Genomic DNA, 25,175 nt, shown 5'->3' on the forward strand with positions numbered 1-25,175 from the left:
TATGATACACACATCAACAACTGTATGATACACAACTGTATGACACACATCAACAACTGTATGATACACACACACACATCAACAACTGTATGATACACACACACAACACTGTATGATACACACAAACAACTGTATGATACACACATCAACAACTGTATGATACACACACACACATCAACAACAACAACTGTATGATACACACATACACATCAACAACTGTATGATACACACATCAACAACTGTATGAGACACACACACACATCAACAACTGTATGAGACACACATACACATCAACAACTGTATGATACACACACACACATCAACAACTGTATGATACACACATCAACAACTGTATGATACACACATACACATCAACAACTGTATGATACACACATACACATCAACAACTGTATGATACACACACACAACACACAACAACAACTGTATGATACACACACACACACATCAACAACTGTATGATACACACATCAACAACTGTATGATACACACATCAACAACTGTATGATACACACATCAACAACTGTATGATACACACACACACATCAACAACTGTATGATACACACACACACATCAACAACTGTATGATACACACATACACATCAACAACTGTATGATACACACATACACACATCAACAACTGTATGATACACACATCAACAACTGTATGATACACACATCAACAACTGTATGATACACACACACACATCAACAACTGTATGATACACACATACACATCAACAACTGTATGATACACACACACATCAACAACTGTATGATACACACATCAACAACTGTATGATACACACATCAACAACTGTATGATACACACACACACATCAACAACTGTATGGAACACACATCAACAACTGTATGATACACACACACACATCAACAACTGTATGATACACACACACACATCAACAACTGTATGATACACACATCAACAACTGTATGACACACACACACATCAACAACTGTATGATACACACATCAACAACTGTATGATACACACATCAACAACTGTATGATACACACATACACATCAACAACTGTATGATACACACACATCAACAACTGTATGGAACACACACCAACAACTGTATGATACACACACACACATCAACAACTGTATGGAACACACATCAACAACTGTATGATACACACACACACACACACATCAACAACTGTATGAGACACACACACACATCAACAACTGTATGATACACACATCAACAACTGTATGATACACACATCAACAACTGTATGATACACACACACACATCAACAACTGTATGATACACACATCAACAACTGTATGATACACACACACACATCAACAACTGTATGATACACACACACACAACATCAACAACTGTATGATACACACATCAACAACTGTATGATACACACACACACATCAACAACTGTATGATACACACACACACACACACACATCAACAACTGTATGAGACACACACACACATCAACAACTGTATGATACACACATCAACAACTGTATGATACACACACACACACATCAACAACTGTATGATACCCACACACATCAACAACTGTATGGAACACACATCAACAACTGTATGATACACACACACACATCAACAACTGTATGATACACACACACACATCAACAACTGTATGATACACACACACATCAACAACTGTATGATACACACATACACATCAACAACTGTATGATACACACACACATCAACAACTGTATGATACACACACACATCAACAACTGTATGATACACACATCACACAACAACTGTATGATACACACACACACATCAACAACTGTATGATACACACACATCAACAACTGTATGATACACACACACACATCAACAACTGTATGACACACACACACACATCAACAACTGTATGATACACACATCAACAACTGTATGATACACACATCAACAACTGTATGATACACACATCAACAACTGTATGATACACACACACACATCAACAACTGTATGAGACACACACACACATCAACAACTGTATGATACACACATCAACAACTGTATGATACACACACACACATCAACAACTGTATGAGACACACACACACATCAACAACTGTATGATACACACATCAACAACTGTATGATACACACACACACACATCAACAACTGTATGATACACACACACACACACATCAACAACTGTATGATACACACACACACATCAACAACTGTATGATACACACATCAACAACTGTATGATACACACACACATCAACAACTGTATGGAACACACATCAACAACTGTATGATACACACACACACATCAACAACTGTATGATACACACACACATCAACAACTGTATGAGACACACACACACATCAACAACTGTATGATACACACATCAACAACTGTATGATACACACACACACATCAACAACTGTATGATACACACATCAACAACTGTATGATACACACACACATCAACAACTGTATGATACACACACACATCAACAACTGTATGATACACACATACACATCAACAACTGTATGATACACACACACATCAACAACTGTATGATACACACATCAACAACTGTATGATACACACACACATCAACAACTGTATGGAACACACATCAACAACTGTATGATACACACACACACATCAACAACTGTATGATACACACACACACATCAACAACTGTATGATACACACACAACACATCAACAACTGTATGATACACACATCAACAACTGTATGATACACACACACACACATCAACAACTGTATGATACACACATCAACAACTGTATGATACACACATCAACAACTGTATGATACACACACATCAACAACTGTATGATACACACATACACATCAACAACTGTATGATACACACACACACATCAACAACTGTATGATACACACACACATCAACAACTGTATGATACACACACACATCAACAACTGTATGATACACACATCAACAACTGTATGATACACACATCAACAACTGTATGATACACACATCAACAACTGTATGATACACATCAACAACTGTATGATACATCACATGATACACACATCAACAACTGTATGATACACACATCAACAACAACTGTATGATACACACACACATCAACAACTGTATGATACACACATCAACAACTGTATGATACACACATCAACAACTGTATGATACACACACACACATCAACAACTGTATGATACACACACACATCAACAACTGTATGATACACACACACATCAACAACTGTATGATACACACATCAACAACTGTATGATACACACATCAACAACTGTATGATACACACATCAACAACTGTATGATACACACATCAACAACTGTATGATACACACATCAACAACTGTATGATACACACATCAACAACTGTATGATACACACACACATCAACAACTGTATGATACACACACACACATCAACAACTGTATGATACACACATCAACAACTGTATGATACACACATACACATCAACAACTGTATGATACACACACACATCAACAACTGTATGATACACACATCAACAACTGTATGATACACACATCAACAACTGTATGATACACACACACACATCAACAACTGTATGATACACACATCAACAACTGTATGATACACACATACACATCAACAACTGTATGATACACACATCAACAACTGTATGATACACACATCAACAACTGTATGATACACACATACACATCAACAACTGTATGATACACACATCAACAACTGTATGATACACACATCAACAACTGTATGATACACACATACACATCAACAACTGTATGATACACACACACATCAACAACTGTATGATACACACATCAACAACTGTATGATACACACATCAACAACTGTATGATGTGTATGATACACACATACACATCAACAACTGTATGATACACACATCAACAACTGTATGATACACACATCAACAACTGTATGATACACACATACACATCAACAACTGTATGATACACAACATCACACATCAACAACTGTATGATACACACATCAACAACTGTATGATACACACATCAACAACTGTATGATACACACACATCAACAACTGTATGATACACACATACACATCAACAACTGTATGATACACACACACATCAACAACTGTATGATACACACACACATCAACAACTGTATGATACACACATCAACAACTGTATGATACACACATCAACAACTGTATGATACACACATCAACAACTGTATGATACACACATCAACAACTGTATGATACACACACACATCAACAACTGTATGATACACACACACACATCAACAACTGTATGATACACACATCAACAACTGTATGATACACACACACACATCAACAACTGTATGATACACACACACATCAACAACTGTATGATACACACACACATCAACAACTGTATGATACACACATCAACAACTGTATGATACACACATCAACAACTGTATGATGATACACACACACATCAACAACTGTATGATACACACATCAACAACTGTATGATACACACATCACATCAACAACTGTATGATACACACATCAACAACTGTATGATACACACATACACATCAACAACTGTATGATACACACATCAACAACTGTATGATACACACATCAACAACTGTATGATACACACATCAACAACTGTATGATACACACATACACATCAACAACTGTATGATACACACATACACATCAACAACTGTATGATACACACACCAACATCAACAACTGTATGATACACACATCAACAACTGTATGATACACACATCAACAACTGTATGATACACACACACACATCAACAACTGTATGATACACACACACACACACACATCAACAACTGTATGATACACACATCAACAACTGTATGATACACACATCAACAACTGTATGATACACACATCAACAACTGTATGATACACACACACACATCAACAACTGTATGATACACACATCAACAACTGTATGATACACACATACACATCAACAACTGTATGATACACACATACACATCAACAACTGTATGATACACACATCAACAACTGTATGATACACACATCAACAACTGTATGATACACACATCAACAACTGTATGATACACACATCAACAACTGTATGATACACACATCAACAACTGTATGATACACACACACACAACACATCAACAACTCAACAACTGTATGATACACACATCAACAACTGTATGATACACACATCAACAACTGTATGATACACACATCAACAACTGTATGATACACACATACACATCAACAACTCAACAACTATGATACACACATACACATCAACAACTGTATGATACACACACACACATCAACAACTGTATGATACACACACAACAACTCAAACAACTGTATGATACACACACACATCAACAACTGTATGATACACACATCAACAACTGTATGATACACACATCAACAACTGTATGATACACACATCAACAACTGTATGATACACACATCAACAACTGTATGATACACACACACATCAACAACTGTATGATACACACAAACAACTGTATGATACACACATCAACAACTGTATGATACACACACACATCAACAACTGTATGATACACACATCAACAACTGTATGATACACACACACACATCAACAACTGTATGATACACACACACATCAACAACTGTATGATACACACATCAACAACTGTATGATACACACATCAACAACTGTATGATACACACACACACATCAACAACTGTATGATACACACATCAACAACTGTATGATACACACATCAACAACTGTATGATACACACACATCAACAACTGTATGATACACACACACATCAACAACTGTATGATACACACACACACACATCAACAACTGTATGATACACACATCAACAACTGTATGATACACACATCAACAACTGTATGATACACACATCACATCAACAACTGTATGATACACACATCAACAACTGTATGATACACACATCAACAACTGTATGATACACACATCAACAACTGTATGATACACACATCAACAACTGTATGATATGATACACACATCAACAACTGTATGATACACACATCAACAACTGTATGATACACACATCAACAACTGTATGATACACACATCAACAACTGTATGATACACACACACATCAACAACTGTATGATACACACATCAACAACTGTATGATACACACACACATCAACAACTGTATGATACACACACAAACAACTGTATGATACACACATCAACAACTGTATGATACACACATCAACAACTGTATGATACACACATCAACAACTGTATGATACACACATCAACAACTGTATGATACACACATCAACAACTGTATGATACACACATCAACAACTGTATGATACACACATCAACAACTGTATGATACACACATCAACAACTGTATGATACACACATCAACAACTGTATGATACACACATCAACAACAACTGTATGATACACACATCAACAACTGTATGATACACACATCAACAACTGTATGATACACACAAACAACTGTATGATACACACACACATCAACAACTGTATGATACACACACACATCAACAACTGTATGATACACTCAACAACTGTATGATACACACATCAACAACTGTATGATACACACACACATCAACAACTGTATGATACACACACACACATCAACAACTGTATGATACACACATCAACAACTGTATGATACACACACACACACATCAACAACTGTATGATACACACACACATCAACAACTGTATGATACACACATCAACAACTGTATGATACACACATCAACAACTGTATGATACACACACACACACACATCAACAACTGTATGATACACACATCAACAACTGTATGATACACACATACACATCAACAACTGTATTATACACACACCAACAACTGTATTATACACACATACACATCAACAACTGTATTATACACACATCAACAACTGTATTATACACACATCAACAACTGTATGATACACACATCAACAACTGTATGATACACACATACACATCAACAACTGTATGATACACACATACACATCAACAACTGTATGATACACACATCAACATCAACAACTGTATGATACACATCAACAACATCAACAACAACTGTATGATACACACATCAACAACTGTATGATACACACACACATCAACAACTGTATGATACACACACACACACACATCAACAACTGTATGATACACACATCAACAACTGTATGATACACACATCAACAACTGTATGATACACACATCAACAACTGTATGATACACACATACACATCAACAACTGTATGATACACACATCAACAACTGTATGATACACACATACACATCAACAACTGTATGATACACACATACACATCAACAACTGTATGATACACACATCAACATCAACAACTGTATGATACACACATCAACAACTGTATGATACACACATCAACAACTGTATGATACACACACACACATCAACAACTGTATGATACACACACACACACACACATCAACAACTGTATGATACACACATCAACAACTGTATTATACACACATCAACAACTGTATGATACACACATCAACAACTGTATGATACACACACACATCAACAACTGTATGATACACACATCAACAACTCAACAACTGTATGATACACACATCAACAACTGTATGATACACACATACACATCAACAACTGTATTATACACACATACACATCAACAACTGTATGATACACACATCAACAACTGTATGATACACACACACACATCAACAACTGTATGATACACACATCAACAACTGTATGATACACACATCAACAACTGTATGATACACACATACACATCAACAACTGTATGATACACACATACACATCAACAACTTTATGATACACACATCAACAACTGTATGATACACACATCAACAACTGTATGATACACACACACACATCAACAACTGTATGATACACACATACACATCAACAGCTGTATGATACACACACACATCAACAACTGTATGATACACACACATCAACAACTGTATGATACACACATACACATCAACAACTGTATGATACACACACATCAACAACTGTATGATACACACACATCAACAACTGTATGATACACACACACATCAACAACTGTATGATACACACATCAACAACTGTATGATACACACATCAACAACTGTATGATACACACATCAACAACTGTATGATACACACATCAACAACTGTATGATACACACACACATCAACAACTGTATGATACACACAACAACTGTATGATACACACATCAACAACTGTATGATACACACACACATCAACAACTGTATGATACACACACACATCAACAACTGTATGATACACACACACATCAACAACTGTATGATACACACATACACATCAACAACTGTATGATACACACATCAACAACTGTATGATACACACATCAACAACTGTATGATACACACACACACAACAACTGTGTGATACACACATCAACAACTGTATGATACACACATCAACAACTGTATGATACACACACACATCAACAACTGTATGATACACACACACATCAACAACTGTATGATACACACACACATCAACAACTGTATGATACACACATCAACAACTGTATGATACACACATCAACGACTGTATGATACACACATCAACAACTGTATGATACACACATCAAGAACTGTATGATACACACATCAACAACTGTATGATACACACATCAACAACTGTATGATACACACATCAACAACTGTATGATACACACATCAACAACTGTATGATACACACATCAACAACTGTATGATACACACATCAACAACTGTATGATACACACATCAACAACTGTATGATACACACATCAACAACTGTATGATACACACATCAACAACTGTATGATACACACATCAACAACTGTATGATACACACATCAACAACTGTATGATACACACATACACATCAACAACTGTATGATACACACATCAACGACTGCATGACTGTATGATACACACATCAACAACTGTATGATACACACATCAACAACTGTATGATACACACATCAACAACTGTATGATACACACATCAACGACTGCATGACTGTATGATACACACACAGAAGGAACACACTATATTGCTTCAGGAATGGGTTTGGTTAAATTGTAGAGTTACAGCAGTAACATTCATTGATTGACTTTACAAGAAACACAAACACAACATGATTTGTATTATATTATCTCACTCTCACAGAACATTTAAAAGAACGATCAGCCTCTTTCGAATCAAAACTTAACGGCAAGGTTTTTCACACAACAAAAACAACACTTCAGGGTAGGCTCTTACTGCTGGTATACAAACTCATTAAGATCCATTCTGCTGGTGATTTGTCCAATTAACTTATTTAACGATCATTGCGAAGCAACATTAGAATACAACACAGCCCTCTAGGATACGACAAGCTCCTTAATGAAACATGTGACTCAGTTAATTGACCAATCAGCCTCTAGAATAGATGTCCAGGACCAACCCTTGCCTCTGAGGCTCCTGGCTCATCTACCTCAAACTATTAAAGTCACTTCGATAGAGTAACTTACTTCAGGAAGAATGTGTCAGTATGTGTCCATGTGATTATTGCACCTCGGAGCTAACAGTATAGTGTGGTAGGAGTGCAAGGTCAAAGGGTAAAGCACATTGAAGCATCTGTGTAAGCCACTGAAAGGTGTGAGCAGAGCAGAACAGAGCAATGTTTTCCTCTTCCAGATACCATGTCTCCAAAAGACAGTAAAATAACCATAGAGAGGAAAATAACTAGAGCGATACACTCCTCCTTCCTATTCAACATGTTCAAAGGTTTACATTCAAATAAGCTGCAAGGCCCAGATAAGCCTGATTTTTCTCCAGACTCCCTTTTCCTTAGTTCAGAAAGCATAAATGAACATGGATTACCAGCAGCCTCAACAAGGTTGTTATAGCTACAGGAGAGTAAAAATGGGATAAAATAAAATACATGCATTAGTTGGACTCCACTCTGCTTCGCCCCACATAAACACATTGATTTCTCAAAAATCTTTATGAGTTCTACAAAGCCCTTCAACTCGCCTCCTACCCCCATATTCCAGTGACTGAATGAGGCATGTGTAGCAGAGCTACAGACTACTATAATAAGCAGGACCCACTACCATCCTAGCTCTACGGGATAAAGTCTATAATCGATTCCTGTATGTGTGTTTCTATGGGGAGGAAGGGAGGGGGTGAGGGAGAAGAGAGAGAGAAAAGAGAAGAACAAACACCATTGAAATACAAGGAGTGGGTGGGTGGGTAGATTGTGCTATGCTTACAGCCTGCTATTTGTTTGCTTCTGAGGGATAATACATTAGTTAGACATCTGGCTATCGATCCCAGCTAGATCCAGACAGAAGAGTGGGGCAATGACCCTGACCACACTGAGAGACGTGAGAGGGAGCAACTGCATGTCCTACAGCAGGAAGTCTTGCAGTGCTCTGGCTAGAAACAAGTCAATGTTTCCTGGCTGCCAATCAGACCAGAGGACCACAGAGACATGACAACTTCAGAAATATAGAGATCTGTTTACATACTGTAGAGAGATAGATATTAGAGAATCTGTTTCTTAGAGAGATACTGTAGTGTATATATATTAGAGAATCTGTTTCTTAAGTCTACATACTGTAGTGTATATATATTATTTGTGCTATGCTAACAGCCTGCTATTTGTTTGCTTCTGAAGGGATAATACCTTCTAGTCTCCAGACATCTGGGTCTATCGATCCCAGCTAGATCCAGACAGAAGAGTGGGGCAATGCTCTTTGAACCCTGCTGATTCTCAGCACCACACTGAGAGACGTACAGGGACACACACAGAGACACACCGGGGAGCTACTGCATGTCCTACAGCAGGAAGTCTCTGCAGTGCTCTGAGTGTGCTACTGCAAACAAGTCAATGTTTCCTGGCTGCTAATCAGACCACCCAGGACCACAGAGTACATGACAACTTCATCAAATATAGAATCTGTTTACATACTGTAGTGTATATATATTACAGAATCTGTTTCTTTAAGTCTACATACTGTAGTGTATATATATTACAGAATCTGTTTCTTAAGTCTACATACTGTAGTGTATATATATTACAGAATCTGTTTCTTAAGTCTACATACTGTAGTGTATATATATTACAGAATCTGTTTCTTTAAGTCTACATACTGTAGTGTATATATATTACAGAATCTGTTTCTTAAGTCTACATACTGTAGTGTATATATATTACAGAATCTGTTTCTTAAGTCTATATACTGTAGTGTATATATATTACAGAATCTGTTTCTTAAGTCTACATACTGTAGTGTATATATATTACAGAATCTGTTTCTTAAGTCTACATACTGTAGTGTATATATATTACAGAATCTGTTTCTTAAGTCTACATACTGTAGTGTATATATATTACAGAATCTGTTTACATACTGTAGTGTATATATATTACAGAATCTGTTTCTTAAGTCTACATACTGTAGTGTATATATATTACAGAATCTGTTTCTTAAGTCTATATACTGTAGTGTATATATATTACAGAATCTGTTTCTTAAGTCTACATACTGTAGTGTATATATATTACAGAATCTGTTTCTTAAGTCTATATACTGTAGTGTATATATATTACAGAATCTGTTTCTTAAGTCTACATACTGTAGTGTATATATATTACAGAATCTGTTTCTTTAAGTCTATATACTGTAGTGTATATATATTACAGAATCTGTTTCTTAAGTCTACATACTGTAGTGTATATATATTACAGAATCTGTTTACATACTGTAGTGTATATATATTACAGAATCTGTTTCTTTAAGTCTATATACTGTAGTGTATATATATTACAGAATCTGTTTCTTTAAGTCTACATACTGTAGTGTATATATATTACAGAATCTGTTTCTTAAGTCTACATACTGTAGTGTATATATATTACAGAATCTGTTTACATACTGTAGTGTATATATATTACAGAATCTGTTTACATACTGTAGTGTATATATATTACAGAATCTGTTTACATACTGTAGTGTATATATATTACAGAATCTGTTTACATACTGTAGTGTATATATATTACAGAATCTGTTTACATACTGTAGTGTATATATATTACAGCAGACCTACAGTAGACCTTTCCCAATGTAAACATGCTTTTCATTTCAGTATCAGCAAACAGACAGATACATAGATATAATTATCATATTCAATTACGTCTTTCTTTGTCTCTGGTTAAATTACAAACATGCTTCACTGTTTCAATACTGCCTATTCAGGAGCTGGGTGAATGAACACTTCCAGGCTGAGGGACTCTGAGTCTGTTTCCTTTGTTCTGCCTGGTTCAGGAGGAAAGGTAGAGGTAGATGAGAGAAGAGGGAGAGGTAGTGGAAAGGGATTGAGAGATCCAGACTATTAGACAGTACTGCCAGGCAGAGTGGCATCATGTCTGGACCAGAGCCTTATCACTCACCCTCTGCTGGCTGGTAATATCACACCTGAACCTGGGCAATAACAAACTCATCTTCCCCCCTCTGTCTCAAATCTAACAACTCATAACATCTATCAGATGCCTGGCAATTTCTCTGTTCTCTATTTGCTACCCTAACACCTACCGTCTGATCTCAGACAGATAGATCAGTATGCTCAGAGAACAAAGTCCATGTTAGATTGAAAATACTATTGGGATCATTGAAGTGAGAGTGGTCACCACAAAATAAGACCTCTTCCTCTCATCTTAACCATTCTTTACATTGATAGGATGTTATCAGAACGTTGGAGCCGTATGTTCTTGTCCTGTTACAACAGTGAAACGTCTCCAGTGGTCAACCAACCAGGCCGGTCCAGTATTAGGGGAATTGCGTGAACACCCAGCCCTCCGACGAGAGCCTGTCGAGGGGTTTTCTGCTTTCCATGACTGGGCCTTTTCAAGAGCTCCCAATCCCTGCATGCATTACATCCTTCCTTTCGTATTCTAATGAGGATTGTGGATTGGTTGAGGCGCTTCCTTTTAGCTCTCTGGACGCTGTATCCCGACACAATGGGCACAATCCATCTCTCCTTCACTTGCTTCATCCCCCTCTCCATCTCTTCCTCCACCCTCATCAGGTTGAAAATGCATTCAGTCCCTCACACGCTCAATTAAACTATTCCGGCTGTCTTTTTAATGCAAAACTCAAATATTATTACTGAGTATGTAAATACCCGGCGGGATAATTTGCCTTGCCAAATACGTGCCCTCCCCACCCACAATGCCAGTCGCCTCTGAGGAAAAGCTATTTATTTCCCAGAGGGTGAGTTGGCATGCCCGGCCTGTTGGCAGGGGTGGGGTCAGGGGTCAGGAGGGGAGTAGGTCAGGAGGTTGCGTGGGTTCTGTGTGGCTGATGAGGCTGGGCTGTTAAAACTAGACTGTAGTGTACTGTAATGTCCTGAGGGAGTGTGTTGCATACAGCACATCAAAGACCTCGCTACGCCTGCTTATTCAATGAGAGGGGAGAGAAAACGTGGGGGTGCTTCACCAGCCCTGTCATACACACACACACACATATACAGAGGCGCATAAATAATCACACATTCTCTAGGTTCAAAGACATTGAACCAGGCCTTGATAAGAGGTCCAGGTGAACACTTTACATACGTTCTCCATTATGTCCAGCTCTAATGGGGCGCCAGGCCAGCTAATTAGGAGAATATTGCTACGCTAATGTATGCAGCTCACAGAGCAGGGGCCAGGAAATAAAAATCTGTTTGATAAATAAAAGCAGAGAGGAGGGGCACAGAACATCTGGACCGGCAGGAGAGAGGACCAACAGGAGAGAGGAGAGAAGGAGAGGGGGGTGAAGGAGAGCATGAAAGGAAGAGATAGGTAGCATGAGGGGATATGGGAGAGACAGGTAGATGGAGGAGGGAGAGGATGAGGAGGATAGGGGAGTGGTAGAGGGAGGTGAGGGGAGGTAGAGGGAGGAGGGAGAGGAGGATAGGGGAGTGGTAGAGGGGAGGAGATAAAGAAGATAAATAAGGGGAAAGGGGATGAGAGAGGAAGTGAGAGGAAAAGAAGAGAGGAAGGGAGAGAGAGAGAGATGAAAGATATAGTAATGGAATGGGAAATGATAAGGGTGAGAGCGGAGATGGGGGTCTTTGGTCCATATCCATGTTTAGTGAAAGGCAGAGCTAGGGGAGTGGGATAGAAACAGGGTCTGAGAGCCTCAAGGCAGGATGTGGAGAGAATGGGGTAGATGAAGGGAGGGAGGGAGGGAGGAAGAGAGGGAAAGAAAGAGATGGATCTCAGATGGAAAGTAACATAACTCAGTGTAGTAAAACATTATCAATGAATCAGAGGAGCTCCAAGTTATTAAGGAAATTACATTAAGAGTCTGATCTCATCAGCAGTAACACAGGCTACAGAACAGAGAGGAGAGGATATCTCTCTCTATATATACAGTATTTTTCTCTTTCTCTCTCTCTCTCTCTCTCTCTCTCTCTCACACACACATACACACACACACACACACACACACACACATACACACCACACACACACACACACACACACACACACACACACACACACACACACACACACACACACAATGACTTAAAACCAAACTTACGATTGGTGCACACTGCAGTTGTAGAAGACAAAGTCTACACTGGCAAACTTCTTTCCTGTCTCCTTAGACTTCAGATACAGCTTCACAGTGCGCTTGTCCCCTAGAAAGAGTCACAGTACATCAGTATGACACAATCTACACACAAACACATAATGCTATTTTGTTAACAGACAGTGCAACTGATGTATATAACTAGCAAATAGCAGCATGAGGATGCCGTGGCTTCTTGTCTCACCCTGGTTGCGTGTGATGGGGGCGACCTCTCGTGTGGAAGGGGACAGGCAGTAAATGCGTCCCCCAAAGATGCGTCCCTCTGTCTCAGTGTAGTCCTCAAAGGAGCAGTTGACCCCTGCCGAAAGGTTAGGCACATTCTGGGCCTGCAGCACCAGCTAGGAATACAGAGAGAGAGGAGAGTGTGAGGGACAAGTCAATGTGAGGACACATACTCTCAGTCACACTAATGCACACACACACACATACACACACACACACACACACTACACACACACAGTCTTGTACAACTAAACATGTGGGGGGACACAATTCAGTCCCGTTCAAAATCCTATTTTCCCTAACTCCTATCCCTAACCTGTACCCTAATCCTAACCTTAACCCAAAAACCTAACCTTAACCCATAACCTAATCCTAGCTTCTAACCCTAACCCTACACACGCACACAGGATTTATTGTCATGTGAGTTACCTGCACTTCGGACATGGTGACAGAGATGTTTCCAGGCTGGACACTGAGTTTGACACACTGCTCCACTCGGGAGGCAAAACGCTGAGGCTCGTCAGCCCTCTCACAACGATCCTTCCTGGAACACCTAACAGAGAGAGAATTTTGGTTCTTCAGGTGACTTGTTAGTATGGAGTTGAGGACATAGTAATGTCAGGAACGCAGCGTCAGAGCAGCTCCGTGTGGTCATACAGTACTTACACATTGTGGAGGACACACCAGCCACAGTGGGGATCTCCTGACCCCAGGCAGCCGCTGCAGGAGGAGTACTGCTCACAGCTCTCCACTGGAACACGGCTCACCTGGAAACACACAATACACACGGTTTACGTCATAGAATGCGTCAAGAGTTTACTGAGGGATTGGCTGAGTGTGAATCGAGTCTTTGTTGACGTATGTCATTCGCCTGACATACTGTGCAGTTTACTTTCTAAAAAACAGATGTTCACCTTAGATTAGTCCTTGTCTCTGGCACATCTCAGCCCTGGTCTCTTTATGGTCATGCTCATGGCTTGCGTGTTCTGTTTAGCGAGTCGGTGACAGACGGACAGCCGTGCTGCCTGGACTCAATCACCCCCTGGCCTGCACTGTTAAACGCAACCGTCTCCTCTCTGACTGGACACCAACATATTAGACTATTATTGGGCCTCTGTGTGTATTTGTGTGTGTGTGATTGGATGTGTGGATGCGAGCGAGCATGCATCCATCCATGTGTGTGTGTGTGTGTGTCCGAGGGCAATCCGTGACGATGTTTGTGGGGCAGCTGTTGGGAGCCTGCAGCCCTGACCACAGTTATTCCTGTCACACTCAGATAGCAGAGAGCACAGCTCACACACTCCCAGCTGCTTCACTCAGGACTGGAGGTCAACAATTCCACATCCTGTATGTGTTCTGTGTCTTTGTCATCGTACTGGCTTGAATATAGTAGATAGGCTTTCTATTCATCCACATAAATAGCTCCACTGCACCAAACTGTTTGAGCAGAAACATTACAGACTGTAGGACTGTGAGAAACACATCTGGGGTCAGTAGGGAAGAGGAAGAGAGAGAGTGTGTGTGTGTGGTGTGTGTGTGTGTCTGTGTGTGTGTGTGTGTCTGTGTGTGTGTGTGTGTGTGTGTGTGTGTGTCTGTGTGTGTGTGTGTGTGTGTGTGTGTGTGTGTGTGTGTGTGTGTGTGTGTGTGTGTGTGTGTCTGTGTGTGTGTGTGTGTGTGTGCACATGTACAGTATGCAGACCTACTTCCGCCCAGAGCAGCATCCCTTTCTTTCTGTCTCTCTCTCTCCACCTTTCTCTCACTGCCTGCCTGCATGCCTGTTGGGTTCCACACATTCAGCAGGAGTCAACCTACACCACCTCACTGGGCTAGTATTACATTACAACCGCAGGCATCTTCTAAATCAAGTGTCAGAAATCAAACAGGATCAATTTAATCTGAGACCATTGAGGACTTCACTGCTGGGAGGACTGCAATTATTGACTAACAAGAGATAATCCAGTATGGAGCTGGACCTCTCTTTGAACGCTGATTGGCTGACAGCCGTGGTATATCAGACCGTATACCACATGTATGACAAAACATTTATTTTTACCGCTCTAATTACGTTGGTAACCAGTTTATAATAGGGCTTTGTGGTATGTGGCCAACATACCACGACTAAGGGCTGTATCTAGGCACTTCACGTTGCGTCGTGTGTAAGAACAACCCTTAGCCGGGGTATATTGGCCATATAGCACACCTCCTCGTGGCTTATTGCTTAATTATAAAACGGGTCGTTTGGATCCCGGATGCTGATTGGTTGATATGCGGGAGTTGTCGGACAACAACTCCTGCAAAATACCATAACATGTTAATGTCATAATTCCAATGTCCCACAGCCCAGGCAGGAAATCTCTCAGGAAAAGTGTCTACACATTATTTTCCCATGTTACTATTTGGTTTGCAACAGTTGGGGGTTGTATAAACCTACCTGTCTGCCTCTATGACCTGTGAAACCATGTATCATTTTACAAATGCGATCTCTCCGGTGCCGGCAAAGTAGAGACAAGCACTGGCTGTCACCAACCAGCGCCAGAACCAAGTTCTTCCACTCGTGTGCCATCAATGGAAACATCTCTATTAACATCACCAACTACCTTGGTTAACTCGGACTCGCTAACAATAATAGTGGTTGCCTATTGGACATTTATTAAATCATTATCATTGAATTTATAGAACGATTAGAATTAACAACTGGGTCAAAACAGGAGAAAATAACTAAAAAAGACCAGCCCACTTGGATAACTTCAGAATGCAAAAAACGAATTTATTCATTAAAATAATGTTTTGAATGAAAACATGTAATTCATATTTGTATAAATATATTGGCAACAGTTTTATAAAAGCAATAATGCACTCAAAGCCAGGAATTACCTTGGCCTCGCCTCGGGCCTCAGAACAGCCCTTGTTGGGCTGGGTTCTTAGGCATTATTGTTTAAGTAAAGGCCTAGGTAGAATAAAAATGTCTTTTTACTACAAGTGCATGCAAAAGCAGATATATGGAGATAGCAGTGCCTCTGATAGTCCTGATGTCATTATTACACTAAATAACCACAGAGGGAATAACAGTAAATAGCTGTCATTACATTCCCCTGGACAAAAGTGACTAAAGATTATGATGAGGCAGGCAGAAAAATCCAGACACACATACCGTATATTATTAAAACATAAAAGCCATAGCAGATAGAGTTTTTTCAATAGGTTGGGCGATACAGGGGAAGATAATATTTCAATGGAACATTTCAATTACTGAGTTTTATAAAGCAAATAATAGGAAGGAAGATCTTAGGTTCCCCGCCAGAGTCCTTTGTCTTACCAAGAGGTACAGAGACTATTACTAAGAGCACCTATTCATATTAGAAATGGCATTTTCCTTCTGGCCTATTTACTGCTACAGGCAGCGAAGGCGGAGGACACTACCATTCATCTCTGGTCCAGCGACAGGGGGAGGGATTTATCACAAATAAATAACAGCCACAAATGAGCCTCTCATTTAGGTCACAATGGAGAAACGTCTTAATCAGCCACGGGAAGGAGGGAGCTAGGGGGAGGAGAGAGGGTGAGAGGGAGGGAGCTAGGGGGAGGAGAGAGGGTGAGAGGGTGAGAGGGAGGGGAAGGAGGGAGCTAGGGGGGAGGAGAGAGGGTGAGAGGGTGAGAGGGAGGGGAAGGAGGGAGCTAGGGGGAGGAGAGAGGGTGAGAGCGTGAGAGGGAGGGGGAGGAGAGAGGGTGAGAGGGAGGGAGCTAGGGGGAGGAGAGAGAGTGAGAGGGTGAGAGGGAGGGAGCTAGGGGGAGGAGAGAGGGTGAGAGGGTGAGAGGGAGGGGAAGGAGGGAGCTAGGGGAGGAGAAAGGGTGAGAGGGTGAGAGGGAGGGGAAGGAGGGAGCAAGGGGCAGGAGAGAGGGTGAGAGGGTGAGAGGGAGAGAGCTAGGGGGAGGAGAGAGGGGTGAGAGGGTGAGGGGAAGGGAAGGAGGGAGCTAGGGGGAGGAGAGAGGGTGAGAGCGTGAGAGGGAGGGGGCGGAGAGAGGGTGAGAGGGAGGGAGCTAGGGGGAGGAGAGAGGGTGAGAGCATGAGAGGGAGGGGGAGGAGAGAGGGTGAGAGGGAGGGAGCTAGGGAGGAGAGAGGGTGAGAGGGAGGGAGCTAGGGGGAGGAGAGAGGGTGAGAGGGTGAGAGGGAGGGGAAGGAGGGAGCTAGGGGGAGGAGGGAGCTAGGGGGAGGAGAGAGGGTGAGAGCGAGGGGATGGAGGGAGACACACAAATGTAATTGCGACTCTGATATTTCATTTCACATAAGGGCAGCGTCATGGGCCCGGCTCGGCAGGCCTACTGTAATTGCTCCATCTGTGTAATTTGCGCCAAAATAGAATGTGCTATCAGAGCACAATACTGTGATGGATGGGTCATTCTGTTAGCACCCCTTCAGAACCAGCCCATGGTGTCACACACACATACAGATTAGGTCATCCCTCTGCCCACCCCGAAAACGACAAGGCTTCATTTCACAAGAACAAACTTTTCCTTCTGGAGGCTTTTTTCATTCCTTTTCCCTGTCATCTGTCTTGAATTCGGCTGGGCATAGAGAGAAATATGGCAAATGAGACCATACATCACAGCCACTGACACAGACACAGCTTTGAGAGAGAGGGAGAGTGAGGGAGAGAGAGAGAGAGAGAGAGTGTGAGACACAGAGAGAGAGAGAGAGAGAGAGGGAGAGGGGGGAAAGGGAGAGAGAGAGAAAGAGAGAGAGAAAGGGCCCAAATGCCGTGCGGCACTGTCACCTGTGCTGCGCTCTTGATGGCGGCCACCACATTCTCACAGAGGACAAAGAGAGGACCAGCACACTCTCACACAAAATCTGCCTCACATGCCACTGACCAAACAGGCAGGTGACTTGGTGCATTCCTTTCTACCTCTGGTCACAACCTACACTCTTACATGCTGACCAGACTGCTCACGCGCATGTTGATTTTGTCAACCCACACCAGACACTATCAGGACACGAAGGTTGAAATATAAAAACGAACTCGGAACAAACTATTTTATTTTGGGGACAGGTCGAAAAGCATTAAACATTTATGGCAATTTAGCTAGCTAGCTTGCTGTTGCTAGTTAATTTGTCCTGGGATATAAACCTTGTGTTGTTTCTTACCTGAAATGCACAAGGTCCTCTACTCCGACAATTAATCCACAGATAAAAGAGTAAAAGTTTGTTTCTAATAATCTCTCCTCCTTCAGGCTTCTTCTTCTTCTGAGGAGGAGGAGGACTTTATATGGCGGTTGGTAACCAACTTCAAGGTGCATTACCACCACGAGTTGGACTGGGGTGTGGACCTCAGTTCATCTATCAATCACCCACGTGGGCATATGCTCCTATAAACCAATGAGGAGATGGCACGTGGGTATGTGCTCCGAAAAACCAATGAGGAGATGGGAGAGGCGGAACTTGCAGTGTGTCAAGCGTCACAAATGTAAGTTCTATTTTAGCACCTGGCTATGCAGACACTCGTTGACGCACGAGACGCGAGCGGTGTGGTCAGCATGTTAGAAAAAAAAGGTTCCAGAAGGGTTATTCAGCTGTCTCCATTGTCTAACCCTTTTAGTACCAGGTAGAGCCTTTTTGTGTGTGGAAAGTTCTACATGTAACCCAAAATGGTTCTACTTGAAACCAAAAGTGTTCTACATGGAACCCAAAATGGTTCTACATGGAACCAAAATAGTTCTACATGTAACCCGAAATGGTTCTATTTGGAACCAAAAGATCTCTACATGGAACCACAAATTGGTTCTACTTGGAACCAAAATAGTTCTACATGTAACCAAAAACAGTTCTTCAGTGTTCTCCTATGGGGACAGCCGAAGAACCCTTTTAGGTAGCACATTTTTTCTAAGAGTGTACTGAATGAATGACACCCACAAGCAGTCATTTGCTTGTCATCATTGAGCTTCAGCCTCAATCACTCCTCGTAAAGACACCCTCCATGCCAATAAACATTTCAATACGATTTGTGGTCTTTTATACACCCATAAGAGTGTATCCGGATGCAGACAAGACGTGTGGAGGTGAGGGTGAGGTGACTGAACACCCCTGGTAGAGGAGTAGAGCTAAGTGCTGGGAGGAGGTGAAGGAGGGACGTTTTAGCTTCATACTTCAGTGAGGAGGGACGTTTTAGCTCCAGTGAGGACACCTAGTTGCTGCTCTAACAAGCTTTAACCACTCAGCTCAATGCACCTCCCTGGCCTGTACCATGTTCAGTAGCTTCACCCCTCTTCATCAAAATGAAAACATTTAAAGGACTAAGTGGAGGAAGAGATGCTACTGTATTGTACAACAGCAGGAGCTAACACGACAGAACACACATTATCATTCTAACTCTAAACTAACACGACAGAACACACATTATCATTCTAACTCTAAACTAACACGACAGAACACACATTATCATTCTAGCTCTAAACTAACACGACAGAACACACATTATCATTCTAACTCTAAACTAACGCGACAGAACACACATTATCATTCTAACTCTAAACTAACACGACAGAACACACATTATCATTCTAACTCTAAACTAACACGACAGAACACACATTATCATTCTAACTCTAAACTAACACGACAGAAAACACATTATCATTCTAACTCTAAACTAACACGACAGAACACACATTATCATTCTAACTCTAAACTAACACGACAGAACACACATTCTCATACTAACTGCACCTAACACGACAGAACACACATTATCATTCTAACTCTAAACTAACACGACAGAACACACATTATCATTCTAACTCTAAACTAACACGACAGAACACACATTATCATTCTAACTCTAAACTAACATGACAGAACACACATTATCATTCTAAACTAACACGACAGAACACACATTATCATTCTAACTCTAAACTAACACGACAGAACACACATTATCATTCTAAACTAACACGACAGAACACACATTATCATTCTAACTCTAAACTAACACGACAGAACACACATTCTCATACTAACTCTGCACCTAACATGACAGAACACACATTCTCATACTAACTCTGCACCTAACATGACAGAACACACATTCTCATACTAACTCTGCACCTAACATGACAGAACACACATTCTCATACTAACTCTGCTCCTAACACGACAGAACACACATTCTCATACTAACTCTGCACCTAACATGACAGAACACACATTCTCATACTAACTCTGCTCCTAACACGACAGAACACACATTCTTATACTAACTCTGCACCTAACATGACAGAACACACATTCTCATACTAACTCTGCACCTAACACGACAGAACACACATTCTCATACTAACTCTGCACCTAACACGACAGAACACACATTCTCATACTAACTCTGCACCTAACATGACAGAACACACATTCTCATACTAACTCTGCTCCTAACACGACAGAACACACATTCTCATACTAACTCTGCACCTAACACGACAGAACACACATTCTCATACTAACTCTGCACCTAACACGACAGAACACACATTCTCATACTAACTCTGCTCCTAACACGACAGAACACACATTCTCATACTAACTCTGCTCCTAACACGACAGAACACACATTCTCATACTAACTCTGCACCTAACACGACAGAACACACATTCTCATACTAACTCTGCACCTAACATGACAGAACACACATTCTCATACTAACTCTGCTCCTAACACGACAGAACACACATTCTCATACTAACTCTGCACCTAACACGACAGAACACACATTCTCATACTAACTCTGCACCTAACATGACAGAACACACATTCTCATACTAACTCTGCTCCTAACACGACAGAACACACATTCTTATACTAACTCTGCTCCTAACACGACAGAACACACATTCTCATACTAACTCTGCACCTAACACGACAGAACACACATTCTCATACTAACTCTGCTCCTAACACGACAGAACACACATTCTCATACTAACTCTGCACCTAACACGACAGAACACACATTCTCATACTAACTCTGCACCTAACACAACAGAACACACATTCTCATACTAACTCTGCACCTAACACGACAGAACACACATTCTCATACTAACTCTGCTCCTAACATGACAGAACACACATTCTCATACTAACTCTGCACCTAACACGACAGAACACACATTCTCATACTAACTCTGCACCTAACACGACAGAACACACATTCTCATACTAACTCTGCTCCTAACACGACAGAACACACATTCTCATACTAACTCTGCACCTAACACGACAGAACACACATTCTCATACTAACTCTGCACCTAACACGACAGAACACACATTCTCATACTAACTCTGCACCTAACACGACAGAACACACATTCTCATACTAACTCTGCTCCTAACACGACAGAACACACATTCTCATACTAACTCTGCACCTAACACGACAGAACACACATTCTCATACTAACTCTGCACCTAACACGACAGAACACACATTCTCATACTAACTCTGCACCTAACACGACAGAACACACATTCTCATACTAACTCTGCTCCTAACACGACAGAACACACATTCTCATACTAACTCTGCACCTAACACGACAGAACACACATTCTCATACTAACTCTGCACCTAACATGACAGAACACACATTCTCATACTAACTCTGCTCCTAACACGACAGAACACACATTCTTATACTAACTCTGCTCCTAACACGACAGAACACACATTCTCATACTAACTCTGCTCCTAACACGACAGAACACACATTCTCATACTAACTCTGCACCTAACACGACAGAACACACATTCTCATACTAACTCTGCACCTAACATGACAGAACACACATTCTCATACTAACTCTGCACCTAACATGACAGAACACACATTCTCATACTAACTCTGCACCTAACACGACAGAACAGGGCTAAGGTTTCTCCACTGTACTCTACTGTGCCAAAATCAATACCACCAGGGCCATTTTCTCTTCATTACAGCAGTTGATTCTGTCTATGTAAGCACTGCGACGGCCAATTACAACCAATGAGTCACATTATGTTACCGTTTTACACTGCTGACATTACCTGACCTTACCATGGACATCTATTCAGCTATAGTAGAGGATAGATGACCATCTCCGCGATAACCATATCCTGTAGCATGACATCAGTCAGAACATCCATTGATTATCGATCATGATCCACTTAATCCATACATATATACTGTCAATTAGAAAACAAGACCATCTACGTGACAGTTGAGGTCAAGGATGACTTTAATATACAGTCTTTTCATCGATCTTCTCCTGAGAAAACGTTGGACGAATCTGTCTGTGTTTCCAAAGATGTAGGAGTTTAGACTTTACGGATGCACCGAGTTCTCCTCTCCGTGTCTTTATTGTCAGAACAACAGCGAGAGGAGCTCCCGGGTATAAATCCAACGCACGTTAATCGAAATGTCTTTCCTAGAAGTTAAACAGACAGTGTAATGTTAACGGATGTTTCTCTCCGGTCCCAGCATTTACAGTGGGGAGATGTAGTACGATGGGCTTCCTGGAACTTTTCATTAACTACTTGTGAATATGGGGAATGGTAAATGATTCTGTCAGTTTGGGAAATTGAGTTCTTGATGTTTGAGGCACGACACTAGCCTTCCACACCGGCATTTCTATTATCCAATGAGGAGAGACAAATGGAGAAAAGGCAGGAGGGGATAGGTAGGACAAACAGAGTGGTTCTCTCTCTCATCTCTCACCCCCGCCGACCGAATCTTACTCTCCTGAACGCACAATGATTACACACGGTGCAGGAGAATGGTTTATAAACCCGTCTGAAGCAGATTTATCTGGAACCCTGTCCCTGCAGGAGCTAGTAGGGCAAAAAGAGTGAGATTAAGGCCCTGTTGGTTGATTTTGAGGTCACATTAAAAAGGAAATACACAACACCACCGTCGGGTCATTTACAGTATGGGAAGATGACATGTCATGCTCTCCTGGTGATCCATCACACCTGCTGAACACCCTCAGGAGACAAGATGATGTATGAGACAATGAGACTAATATTATTCACATTGATTAGATATACTTCCGTCCCATATGATGAATTGATAGGTATTTCCTATCTCAACACTAA

General features: G+C 40.8%; 1 protein-coding gene across 2 annotated transcripts in view; it reads right to left on the reverse strand.

Annotated features, from left to right (window-relative positions):
- The window catches only part of LOC112215208 (plexin-A1-like), a 273,811-nt gene that overhangs the window by 99,638 nt on the left and 148,998 nt on the right, over nucleotides 1–25,175 (reverse strand). For both annotated transcript variants that reach the window (XM_042299484.1, XM_042299483.1), the window contains exons 5-8: nucleotides 15,717–15,817; nucleotides 15,480–15,603; nucleotides 15,013–15,166; nucleotides 14,778–14,877 (exon numbers count right to left, since the gene is read on the reverse strand). In XM_042299484.1, coding sequence (XP_042155418.1) covers nucleotides 14,778–14,877; nucleotides 15,013–15,166; nucleotides 15,480–15,603; nucleotides 15,717–15,817 — 479 coding nt within the window. The remainder of the gene's footprint in view (nucleotides 1–14,777; nucleotides 14,878–15,012; nucleotides 15,167–15,479; nucleotides 15,604–15,716; nucleotides 15,818–25,175) is intronic.

The sequence above is a fragment of the Oncorhynchus tshawytscha genome, linkage group LG16, assembly GCF_018296145.1.
Source record: "Oncorhynchus tshawytscha isolate Ot180627B linkage group LG16, Otsh_v2.0, whole genome shotgun sequence".
Classification (NCBI taxonomy): Eukaryota; Metazoa; Chordata; class Actinopteri; order Salmoniformes; family Salmonidae; genus Oncorhynchus; species Oncorhynchus tshawytscha.